The sequence below is a fragment of the Capra hircus genome, chromosome 4, assembly GCF_001704415.2.
Source record: "Capra hircus breed San Clemente chromosome 4, ASM170441v1, whole genome shotgun sequence".
Classification (NCBI taxonomy): Eukaryota; Metazoa; Chordata; class Mammalia; order Artiodactyla; family Bovidae; genus Capra; species Capra hircus.
Genome location: NC_030811.1, coordinates 101,444,766 through 101,458,248, shown reverse-complemented (window position 1 = coordinate 101,458,248; position 13,483 = coordinate 101,444,766). Strand labels below are relative to the sequence as shown.

General features: G+C 35.1%; 1 protein-coding gene across 3 annotated transcripts in view; it reads left to right on the top strand.

The window, feature by feature from the left end:
* Positions 1 to 13,483, top strand: part of PHF14 (PHD finger protein 14) — a 196,130-nt gene that overhangs the window by 38,118 nt on the left and 144,529 nt on the right. For all 3 annotated transcript variants that reach the window (XM_013963156.2, XM_013963157.2, XM_013963158.2), the window contains exon 7: positions 1,493 to 1,630. In XM_013963156.2, the coding sequence (XP_013818610.1) occupies positions 1,493 to 1,630 (138 nt within the window). The remainder of the gene's footprint in view (positions 1 to 1,492; positions 1,631 to 13,483) is intronic.

Genomic DNA, 13,483 nt, shown 5'->3' with positions numbered 1-13,483 from the left:
CCTGATTACTTTCTTCCCCTGTGTTCTCAGTTGCTTCGTTCCCTAGCATTGTAAATGATTCAAGCAATTGAGGAAGATTCTATTTTCTTTGTTAGATTGTTCTATAGTCTTTTAGGACTTCAGTGTCAGACACTTTTTCTTTGTGTTCTGTCAGAAGTCCCTTGCCCAATTTCATCGTATTACATTAAGTTACTCAATTTAATGTAAATTACATTAAATTGTTATCCTGAACAATTTGATTCTGTTCATGGTATTGACATCCTTTAAATAGTTTAATTTCTCCCCTTCTCCATCCCCCTCTCCTCTCTTTCTCTTTGTTTAACAGTTTTTTGGTTTCATGTTTATATTACTACTTGCTGATATTTTATACCATACATATACTACTGTTAATGGAAAAGACCTTTAACTAGGCAGCAGAATGTCAGGAGTTGGCAGTATTTTCACACCTGTGCCCAGAACACAGTTCTTGGATAAGTGCTAATATATCAGTTTGGTACTGTCTACCAAGTAGGTACTAACTGTTAACAGTATTACAATGATGTTTTTAACATCTATTGAAACTTTTTCATTTTTCTTTTTAAATGTTTCCCTCGTATTTAATTTATATAGAATGCACTTACTAAGCAGTTCTTCCTTAACCGTCTGCTGATGGTCTTTCATAATTTAGCAAGTTTTTTTTGTGAAGGTTCATATTTATAGAGTATATGTTGACAGCAGGTTTTTTTTGTTCTTTTCGTCCTCTCTGTGGTTTAGTTAAAAGTATGAAAAAATAAATCAGGGTGCTGGCATTTGGGGTAATTTCAACAGTTTATACCTTTAGTTTTGCAGTTTTTCCTTTTATATACAGGAAGAATATAAATAATTGGTTATATTGTATATTATTATTAATTTCACAAAATTGTTTACTTAAGATTGCTTCTGCTTCTCAAATATATTTTAAAAATGCGTTATTTCTTTGATTTCAATGTCTAGATCTTTTGGTGAATTTTCTCTGGCTTCTTATTCATTTTCTTTAATTTTTTCAAATAGTATATTATTGTTGAAATAGTGTAGTTTAATGATTAAGAGCATGGTCTTTAAGATTATCTGGTTAAAGACTGCATTTACCTCAGTTTTCTCGTGTGTAAGATGAGAATGACTGTAGTATTTCTTCCACACATTATTATGAAATAGTGTCAAATGACACTATATATAAAGAATTATATATATTAATTCATGTCAAGTGCTTAGAATAGTGCTTAGTGCATGGTAAGCCCTCAACTACTTATTGTTATAATCATTATTATGTAAGTTGAATTTTGGTTTTGTAGAACTATAAAGAGAATTACTTTTTTTCTTATAAATATTTGGCTTACCTATGGTTTTTGTTTATATTGATATACTATTGGTACTATTGGTTCACTATTTGTATTTTGTAGAAGCTTTGTATGAGAATGCAGTTTCTGTTCTGGGAATGTTTTCCCTCTGAGACTTTTCCTATTTTCCATTGTAGGAGTGTAGTTTCTGCGAAGACCCTCGTTTTGCTCGAACTGGAGTTTGCATTAGCTGTGATGCAGGGATGTGCAGAGCCTATTTCCATGTGACCTGTGCTCAGAAGGAAGGTCTGCTTTCAGAGGCAGCAGCAGAAGAGGTAGGTTTATTTAAATCCATGGTTGGTGAATATGTTCATAAGACTTACATGACTCCATTATATTCTCCAACAGGTGTGCATTTTAAAATAAATTTGTGAGTTTATTCTTTAAGTGTTTGCCTAGATCACTGGTCTAAAACTTTGAATAAACAATATATATGAATTTTTTTAGTCTTAAATCGAGCCATACATTTGGAAAACATGTTACAAATTTTATAATGAAATCTGACAGATGAAATGAAACATAATTCAAGGTGTTTTAAAGCATTATAATGTCTGCATATCTTATATAAGAATCTAAAATTATATTTTAGTAATAACCTTGCTCTGTTTCTCTTTAAATAAAATCATTACCCTGTCTTCAGTACCTGCATTTCTATCTCTTTACAATTATTTCTAATTCTAAAATTTTCATACTAGAAATTTAAGCAATCAGTTGTTTTCAAAGTATGTTTTTGGGACTCTTCAATATTCTCTCAAGGTCTGTGAGGTTAAAACTGTCTTCATAACAGTATGAAAATAATATGTACTTTTTTTGCTCTTAATTTTCTCACAAGTAATAGTGGAGATTTCCAGAGATTATATAGCATGTAACAATATAAGCATTTGAATGTGGAAGTAGTTTTGAAAATCCAGCTGTCTTCTTTTAATCTAGATATTAAGAGACTTGCAAAAATGTAAAACAGTGTCACTCTTCTCACTAAAAAGTTTTATGTATGTAAATCTTAGTATTTTTCATTAAATTGTTAATTTTATTAACGTGTAGTGGGCTTATTGTTATTTTAAAATAAATGAATATTTTAAAAATTTCTCAATTTTAAATTCTAATATGTTAACTAACTCACATAAACTCTTTGCAGGTCTTCAAAACCTTTTACTACTATAAGGGATCCTGAGACCAAGTTTTGTTTTCTTTTTTTTTTTTAAGCTTTTTATATAAGTAGGTAATTGAGTGTTCTATAATTCCTACTTTATATTTGGAATAGATTTATGGTTATATCTAAGCCTCTGTTGTTATGCTACTTTATTGGGTAAATTTTCAGTGTCATGTAAAAATATGTTTTTTATGTTGAGCTTTCATCTTATTCCATTTTATTTCATAGACAAGAAACAAGTAAAAAAGGAAATCTCATGAAGAAAATTTTTTGAGCCAATTTTAAGGGACATATTTTACCAATGAATTGATCCTATTGGGATTATAATTTGGGCACATATATCTGTTTTTGTGCCAGTCTCTGAATATGATGAGTTGTAATTTGATTAATTGAAGAAGCGTACTAAAGGGACATTACGCATTTTCACAGCTATTTTGTAGACCTATATAGAGGAGCAGTTGTATAATGGGGTCATGTAGATTACTCACTGGTCATAGCAAACACCCTCCTCCAATGACACAAGAGACGACTCTACACATGGACATCATCAAATGGCCAGAACCGAAATCAGATTGATTATATTCATTGCAAGCAAAGATGGAGAAGCTCTATGCAGTCAGCAAAAACAAGGGAGAGTCTTGAGAGTCCCTTGGACTCAAGGGAGCTGACAGTGGCACAGATCATGAACTCTTTATTGCAAAATTCAGACTGAAATTGAACGAAGTGGGGAAAACCACTAGGCAATTCAGATATGACCTTTAGGTCAAATCCCTTATTATTATACAGTGGAAGTGACAAATAGATTCAAGGGATTAGATATGATAGACAGATCTAATCTGGAAAGCTATGGACAAAGAATCATGACATTGTACAGGAGGCAGTGATCAAAACTATCCCCAAGAAAGAGAAATGCAGAAAGGCAAAATGGTTGTCTGAGGAGGCCTTACAACTACCTGAGAAAAGAAGAGAAGCAAAAGGCAAGAGTGAAAAGGAAAGATATATCCATCTGAATGAAGAGTTCCAAAGAATAGCAAGGAGAGATAAGAAAGCCTTCCTCAGTAATTGATGCACAGAAATAGATGAAAATAACAGAATGGGAAAAACTAGAGATCGCTTCAAGAAAACTAGAGATACCAAGGGAACATTTCTTGCACAGATGGGTACAATAAAGGACAGAAATGGTATGGACCTAGCAAAGATAGCAAAAGATAGAGGTGGCAAAAGTGCACAGAAGAACTATACAAGAAAGATCTTCATGATCCAGATAACTACAATGGTGTGATCACTCACCTAAAACCATATATCTTGGAGTGTGAAGACAAGTGGGCCTTAGGAAGCATCACTACAAACAAAGCTAGTGGAGGTGATGGAATTCCAGTTGAGCTCTTTCATATCCTAAAAGATGATGGTGTGAAAGTGCTGCATTCAGTATGCCAGCAAATTTGGAAAACTCAGCAGTAGCCACAGGATTGGAAAAGGTCAGTTTTCATTCCAGTCCCAAAGAAGGGCAATGCCACAGAATCTTCAAACTACTACACAATTGCAGTCATTTCACATGCTAGCAAAGGAATTCTCAAAATTCTCCAAGCCAAGCTTCAGCAGTATATGAACTAACTTCCAGATGTTTAAGCTGGATTTAGAAAAGGCAGAGGAACCAGAAATCCAATTGCCAACATCTGTTTGATCATAGAAAAAGCAAGAGAATTCCAGAAGAACGTCTACTTCTGCTTCATTGATTACCCCAAAGTCTTTGACTGTGTGGAAAATACTTCAAGAGGTGGGGATACCAGACCACTTACCTGCCTCCTGCAAAACCTGTATGCAGGTCAAGAAGCAACAGTTAGAATCGGACATGGAACAACAGACTGGTTGAAAATTGGGAAAGGAGTATGTCAAATCTGTTTAGTGTCACCCTGCTTATTTAACTTATATGCAGATTACATCATGCAAAATGCCGGGCTGGCTGAAGCATAAGCTGGAATCAAGATTGCCGTGAGAAATATCAATAACCTCAGATATGCAGAGTGTATTACCCTGATGGCAGAAAGTGAAGAGGAACTAAAGAGCCTCTTGATGAAAGTGAAAGAGGAGAGTGAAAAAGCTTGCCTAAAACTCAACATTCAAAAACTAAGATCATGGCATCCCATCCCATTACTTTATGATGAATAGTTGGGGAAACAGTGGAAACAGTGACAGACTTTATTTTCTTGGTCTCCAAAATCACTGCAATGGTGACTGCAGCCATGAAATTAAAAGATGCCTGGTCCTTGGAAGAAAAGCTATAACCAACCTAGACAGCTTATTAAAAAGCAGAGACATTACTTTGCTGACAAGGCAAAGCTGTGGTTTTTCAAGTGGTCATGTATGGATTTGAGAGTTGGACCATAAAGAAAGGTGAGCACCGAAGAATTGATGCTTTTGAACTGTGGTGTTGGAGGAGATTCTTGAGAGTCCCTTGGACTGCAAGATCAAACCAGTCAATCCTAAAGGAAATCAGTCCTAAATATTCATTGGAAGGACTGATGCTAAAGCTGAAGCACCAATACTTTGGCCACCTGATGTGAAGAGCCCACTCATTAGAAAAGACTCTGATGCTGGGAAAGATCAAGGGCAGGAGGAGAAGGGAATGACAAAAGACGAAATGGTTGGATGGCATCACTGACTCAATGGACATGAGTTTGAGCAAGCTCTGGGACATGGTGGTGGACAGGGAAGCCTGGCGTGTTACAGGCCATGGGGTCACAAAGAGTTGGACATGAATGAGCGACTGAACAACAACAAATTACTCAAGATGGTTGGCAGAAATCCAGAGATAAAAGAAGTAAGACTCAGCAGATCAGATAAATCTCGGTGACTATCTGGATCAGAGAATCTGTAGGTTAAGGTTATGACTTGACTTCTGGAAACTTTGAACTTTGTAGCCAGGATGATTTTTTTGTAGCCATTTCTATTTTTAGAACTTGTTGAGAGGACTTTGCCTTTTATACTGTGGTAGTTTGAGTCTCTTTGTATAGTGCCATCCATCATTATTTTTGGTAGACAGTCGCTAAGAGTTGGACAGGACTGAGCGACTTCACTTTCACTTTCACTTTCATGCATTGGAGAAGGAAATGGCAACCCACTCCAGTGTTCTTGCCTGGAGAATCCCAGGGACGGGGGAGCCTGCTGGGCTGCTGTCTATGGGGTTGCACAGAGTTGGACACGACTGAAGCGACTTAGCAGCAGCAGAAACAGTAGCCATTTAATTAATGAAAACGTGTGAAGCAGCCATGTATGGGATGAGGGCTATAATGGGGTCCATAGTGATTTAGAGATTGCATCTCCACATCTAAAGGCATTCAAATTAAAACAAAATACAGTATTACACTGAATAAATAATTTACAGTTTGTGGTCTGAATATCTATATATCTGTGAGCTAATCTGGGGAAATTTACAGGGAAAGTTAGATAAATCACGACGTGGAAACTGGGCCTGAAGTTTTTTCCTTGCCTTGCTCCCTCCTTTGATTGATTAGGTAGGAATTCTGGATTTTGGAATAATGAAGTGGGATTTTTCTCTCCCCATCTTGTTAAATGAACTCTTTTTGGGAAAATGATTTAAAGCATATTTGCATGTATTTGTGGTTTCTTCTTGTAAACAGTTATATAGTTGAAAAATAGGGTTTTAAAATACAAGACTTGGCTTGAATCAATATCAATGAATTTGCTCTTGTCAGTAAACATCTTGTTAAAATGAACTTCTTGGCTACTTCTGGTTGTACTTCTGTAGATTAAGATTTATGTAATGCATATTTGGTGAAAAAATAAATTTTAAATCAGAATAGATCTGTTGTTTGTGGATATGCCTTGTCTTCTGTTTCAGTTTTATGACATTAGAGAGAGCACCTTTTTTTGTCTTTTTTAAAGACTGTTTTATTAAGTTGGATTTCTTACTTCTTAATACTATTTTATATAGGCAGTCAAAGAAAGGTTGAAAGAGAGAGTGAGTACTTTGGTTTCATCCAGTGACATCATACACCCTAGCATACTTTTTACATCTTTTTATAGCCATCTGCCATAGTATTTTATCCTATTAGTGAGATCTATTCTATTGCTTTTGACCCATTTTGTGAAAATTCTCCATTATTTAGAATATTTATGTTATTTATGTTATGACCCTGGTGGCTCAGACGGTAAAGCACCTGCCTACAATAAGGGACACCCAGGTTTAATCCCTGGGTCAGGAAGATCCCCTGGAGAAGGAAATGGCAACCCACTCCAGTACTCTTGCCTGGAAAATCCCATGGACGGAGGAGCCTGGTAGGCTACAGTCAGTCCATGGGGTCGCAAAGAGTCAGACACAACTGAGCAACTTCACTTCACTTCATGACAAAATATATCTTATTGTTAAAAGCAAACTATAAAACAGGCCCAGTTACGCTCATTGCAACTTATGTTTCACATCATATAGTTAGCCTTAAGATTCCTTATCTTTCACTTAAACCATATGGTAGTTTTTTCTATGATAAAGTATGATTTTGGTACTGTGAACATTGTTATAATCTGTTACCATGTAAAATATTCTCTTTGAAATAATGTGAAATTAGGTATCAATTTATTTCCTACAACCTTTGATTTAATGGATTGAAGTCATTCATGGATTAAATTTCAATTGGATTAAATTAGATATTTGGCACTGAACTGATGCCTTAATATTGTTAGAAGAACCAGGATTGGTAAGAATGGCTCTTGTTGGATCAAAATATTTTTAAATTAATTAATGAAGAAGTTACATCCCTTAAAAGTAGATATTTTGTATGAGATCTTCAGTATTATTTTTATATGGCTGTTTTAGGCATTATTTTTAATAATTATTCTGGGTGAATTCTGACAGTTACTCAGATCACTTTCTCTCACACTCCGTATCTAATCCATTAGCATATCCTGTCTTCAAAGTATATCTAGTACATGTTCAGTGTCTTCTTGCTAAGTTCATTGCTGTGCCCTAGTCCAAGTCTTCTTTTGTCACCTGGATTAATATAATAACCTTCCAGCTCTTTCTAGCCTTGTCTTGCTAGAGTAGAGGGTGGCAATTTGTTTTACTATAAAGAGCCAGATAGTAAATATTTTAGGCTTTGTGGGCCTATGGCTTGTGTGTAACTATTTAACTTTGCCACTGATTGTGAAAGTCCATAGACAATATATAAACAAATGAGCATGGCTGTGTTCAAATAAAACCGTATTTCCAAAAACAGGCAGTGCCAGATTTGGCTTTTAGGTCATACTTTGATGTCAAGCCTTTTCATAGAGAACAGAGGACATTTTCAGTTGTAGCTAGTATTGTCCCATTAAAATCTAAGTTGGATCTGGTCACTCCTTTGCTCAAAACCCTTCAATGGCTTTCTATCTGATTCAAACTAGAGGCCAGTGTCTGCTGATCTATAAGGGTCTGTGTGATCTGGCTTCACATTACCTCTCTGAGTTTATCATTTTCCCTCATTCACCTTCACTGGCTCACTTGTTGCTCCTTGAATGATTGGCCAGATGAGCTCCTGCTCTGGGCCTCTATTTGTTTCCTTGCATGGGCTGCCTTTCCCCTGTATGGCTCATTCCCTCACTTTTTTTCAGGTCCTCATTCTATATCTGCTACTCACTGTGGCTTTTCTCGGTCACCCTGTCTAAAGTTGCAATCCTCCCGCTCCCATAACAGTTTCTATTCTCTTTTCTGCTGCTTTCTTCCCCTTTTAACTAACCTAACCACTGTCCAATATAGCTTTAATAGTTTTCTGGTAGTGTTTTTAGGAATTCCTAGGTATAGCACCAATATCATATGCAAACAGTGACAGTTTTACTTCTTTTCCAATTTGAATTCCTTTTCTTTTTCTTCTGTGATTGCTGTGTTGAAGACTTCCAAAGTAACTATATTGGATTAAAGTGGTACAAGTTGGCATCCTCATCTTGTTCCTGATCTTATAGGAAATGCTTTCAGCTTTTCACCCTTGATTATGATGTTAACTGCGGATTTATCGTAAATGGCCTTTTTTATGTTGAGGAATGTTCCTTCTATGTCCACTTTCTGAAGAGAAATCATAAATAGATTTTGAATTATGTCAGAAGGTTTTTCTGCATCTATAAAGATGATCATATGGTTTTTATTTTTCAGTTTGTTAATATGGTATATCATATTGATTGGCTTATAGATACTGAAAAGTCTTTGCATCCTTGGAATAAGTCCCACTTGATCATGGTGTGTGATAATATGTATGATTCTTTTTATTTTGTTTACTGTCTATCACTTTCATTAGGACATAGATTCATGAGGACAGGGGTATTTTGTTATTATTTTTCACTGTGTTCTCAATGATTAGAATACAGGTTGAGGGACCAGTCCCTTCTATCATTCACCTTGTATGGGATCAGCTGTTTAGCATTTAAGGTCTTTTTTTTTTTTTTTTTTAAGATTTCATTAAGAAAAGAGTTCTAGAGTAAAATTAGTTTTCACACCATCATTTTGTGTGTAGTGAATTGCAATTTGATTTCCTATTTATCCTTCTTTTGATTTCCTATTTATCTACAGGCATTGTCTGAGGATATTTCCCTGGTACCTTTTCTTATATTAGAATAACTTGATTCATGCATGTGTCTCTTTGTCTCTTTGGTTTGCATAAGTTGCTCGCTCTTCCTCCAGCTTGGTTACCTGTTAGCAGAGAGGTCACTTTCACTTTGGTACTTCTCTAAGAATCCTATTTAACTTTTTTTTGAAGTATGACTGTAAGAAATATAATTTACTTGGAATTTACACAGATTATCAACTGCTCCAAACATTTACATGAGCCGTATTATTAGATGTTTATGTTCTTGGATAAAATTATTTTGATTCTTAACTATTATTCATTTAGTTGATGTGTACTTTTTATACTTTTGTTGTTGAAAGCCTTATTGATTTTTTTCTTTTGTTTAAACTGAGAATGTTGATGAGCCTGTTTCTCAGTACATTATGTAGTGTTCTTTCTCTCAATTCTTAATAGTAGGTGTAGCTGTGTATTTGCTTATTAACTGGTTTCTGATATTGTGAATTATGTTACTGATTGCAATAACTTCTTTATTTTTCTGGAAATTTCAGAGCCACATGTGGAGTCTACTACCAGTATGCATGTGACTCTTATGATAAGTGTTTTGGTTGTTCATCTTTTTGATGTTGTACCTTATCTAGGCTTTTGGAAGCAAGTAATGGACTGCTTAACTGTGGTAGCCGTGTGTTAACTATCTCATGACAGGAGACCATAAACAATAGTAGTTCTGGGGTTGTTTCAGAAGCTCAATGATTAAGTCTTATTTTATTCTTCTATTCTACCAACATCAATATGCTTTTCTTTTTGGTTCCTAACCTTGTTGTCTCATGGTCTCAGTATTGCTGGGGTAGCTCTAAATAAGCACTGTGTTCTTTCATTATATAATTCGAAACAGAGGAGGAGGAGAGAGGGTTCTCTTATCATTAGGACTGAAAAATTTTCTCATATATTCACTCCAGTAGATTGTCCCATTATCTCATGTGTCAAAATAGTCATTATGGCTATCATTAGCAGTGCAATAAGATGAATTGGTGAAACCTGACATTTTCAGTTTCTGTCAGAGAAAATGAATTTTACAAAAAAGGAATATGTTGGAAGGGAATGGCTGGGGGAGTCAGCAGCTGACAGTTTGCTACAACCAGCCTAAGAAGTTGGCAGTTAATTTCCTTTCACTGTAGCTCATCCATATACTTAGATCAAATGAAGTAGTGTTTTTATCATGTATTAAAAGAAGGAAAAGAAGAATCAGTTATTTTGAATAAAAGAAAGAAATAAATGAAAATGTCACCGTTTCAATTTTTCTCTTCCTTGCTTCACAGTAGAATTCTGATGTTCTGGCCTTTCTTTTCCCTAGGTTTGATCTGTTACCTGATCTTTGCCTTTTAAGAGTGTCATCCCCTTTCCTTCCAGCCTCTCTCATCACAGTGGGATTGGCTTCTCAGTAGTCCTTCCTTTTCAAGACTTTTTTTCTCATTGTTTTATTTTAACGTTAATATTGGCTTTAGTTTTATAATCTTACACAGAGTACTTTGAGAAATATTCGGTATGTCTGGGCTTCATCTTATTTTTTCCTATTTCATTTTTCCCTTCGTTTCGTTATTCACTCTCACCTTCTAAACACACACACACGACAGTCCTTACTTAGTTTTTAAAATTAATAATTAAAGCTTAATTGAATTATTCTATGCTTTGCATATTTTAATAAGCCACCTCAAATCTTTTTTGAATAAGTAAGAAATAACCTATAGAATAAAAACACACCAATTGTGTTTTTAATAGTTTATATCATTATTTTTCAGTAAACTTTGTGAGTTTTGTGTCATTGTCTAAATTTGATGTCTACCATAAGACTATATTTTTATCTGCTTATAAACTGCAATTAAAAATAATGAATTTGGAATGGTATGACTATGTGTAAGGAAATAATAAAATATAATAAATGCAAATGGATAATTCCTAAGTATGTGCAGAGCTGATTATTAGGACTTTTCCTAGATAAACAGATATTGCATAAGTTGAACTTTAGGCTGCAGAATAAATTAACATAGGATTTCTTTTTGTTTTAACAGATGTGGTTAAAAAATGAAAAGTAGAATTGAATACTTTAAAGTGTTATATAATCATTAAATCATCTGTATTTTCCTGCAAGAAAAAATATTAATGTCAGATTTTAATGAGCTTAATATAAATAGTTAATACCTAATGTTTTATAGAATCTGATGCCAAAGGATAATTTGTCTTTCATAAAGTATTATTCTTCTGTTAGCTAGATTAGTATTAATTTTTTATATAAAAGATATAAATAAGGATAGTATTTTAATGATGGGTAAAGAAACTGCTTTATTTTTTTAATAAATATCATTTACATAAAATTCTTAATATAAATTTAGATTTAGTTCACTTTCATTTTAGACCACCATATTTTGCATATAATAGGTGTGAATTTTAAGAACTGATAAAATACTTAAGTCATAAAAGTGAAAAATGAACAAGTGATAAATGCTAAAAATAGGAAAAAATAGACCTTTAAAAATGAGATCAAATTGAACACAGATCCTTAGCTAGAATAGGGAGAAGGCAATGGCACTCCACTCCAGTACTCTTGCCTGGAAAATCCCATGGACGGAGCAGCCTGGTAGGCTGCAGTCCATGGGGTTGCGAAGAGTCGGACACGACTGAGCAACTTCACTTTCACTTTTCACTTGCATGCGTTGGAGAAGGAAATGACAACCCACTCCAGTGTTCTTGCCTGGAGAATCCCAGGGACGGGGGAGCCTGGTGGGCTGCCATCTCTGGGGTTGCACAGAGTCGGACACAACTGAAGCGACTTAGCAGCAACAGCAACAGCTAGAATAAGATCTCAATAAAATTAAGTGGGTTACTTTTAGTTTTTATAGGAAAGGGTACTAAACAGCTGTATGTATGGTTTTGTTTATGGTTCAGAAAATATGTACGTTGTCAAATTTTTCTTTTTTGGTATCTAGACACTAGTCATTTGTGCATTAGTGTAGTGTTAGTCACTCAATTGTGTCCAGCTCTTTGCGTCCCCATGGACCATAGCCCACCAGTCTCCTCCGTCTATGGAATTCTTCAGGCAAGAGCACTGCAGTGGGTTACCATTTCCTTCTCAAGCATTTGGGCATTGAATGTGCATGAAAATTTTTCATCTGTAAAAGGTTCTAGAAATTTCAAGTACTAGATTCAAGAAATTAAGAAATCTTGCTTAGATTTATTGTTTTTATCCTTTGGTCTTCATCTTTGGGAGTTTTAGACTTGAGTACAAGACTCCTTAAAAAGTAAACTAAAACTGTATGTTAAATAGTTAATCATGTAGTGTTTGCAAAGGCATCACTGTTGAGGGCTGAATTATATAACTCAACAAGCATTTGTGGAATGTGATTATCAGGAGTAAGTCCTTATTGAGTTCATGTTCTAAAACTGAGTTGTTTTGTTAAGGTGTGACCTAAACTTTTGTTTACAAACAGTGAAATTTATATTCAAACATAACTTCATAGTACTCAGTTAACATCAGTCAGTCATGATTGAGGGCCTGTGCATATGTGCAAGACACTATAAACTCTAGGTTGGGGTGTGGAGGAGTTTGTCAGGGAGCATAAAAATAGCTTTAAGTCACGTAGATGGGGTTAGATAGTAAACACAATGAAACATTAAAGAGTCAAGACAACATTAAAAGATGTCACAGGTGCCTCTGATGGACAAGAAGTGCTGTAAATACAGAAATAAGATTCCCTAAAAGAATCAGAAACTTCAGTGGACCTTCTTGGCCTATCTGTCTCTTACCTTTGAACTACTTAAGGATTACAGATTAATGCTTTTTGCTGTCATCCATTCAGCATATTTATTCAACAGATATATTGAGCTACTGTGTATTAGGCTTTGCTGTGGAGCCTATGGAGATTAACATTGAACAAAATAAACTGTTGTTAAGGTAGTTTACATTTGAGTGGCAGATTGAGAGAGGACAGATAGTGAAAAAGTTTACCAGAAAATACCAATAATTTTGAGACAAATGAGAAATCACTTCTCTGTCTCCAGACTTAAGGGTTTATCCTCAACTCACTGCTATATTGTGATAAATATTAGGAAGAAATACAAAGCAGGATAAAGTATGTAGGGAGTAAGGGAAGTAGGACAGTACCATTTTATATGGGGAGATCAGAGATGGGCTCTCTAAGGACGCAACATTTTGTGGAAAAAATGTAAGGAAAATGGTAGGGAGCTTATGTTTATTTGAGAGGAGAATGTTACAGCCAGGGGGCACAGAATGTAGAGGCTCTGAGGTAAAAACATGCTTGGTTTGAGGACCAAGAAGAACTGGTATGGCTGATACAGAGGTGGGGGCTGGTGTTTGGTAAGAGGAGAGGAAGGAGGTCATAGAGGCAGCAGGCAGTTACATCATGTAGGGA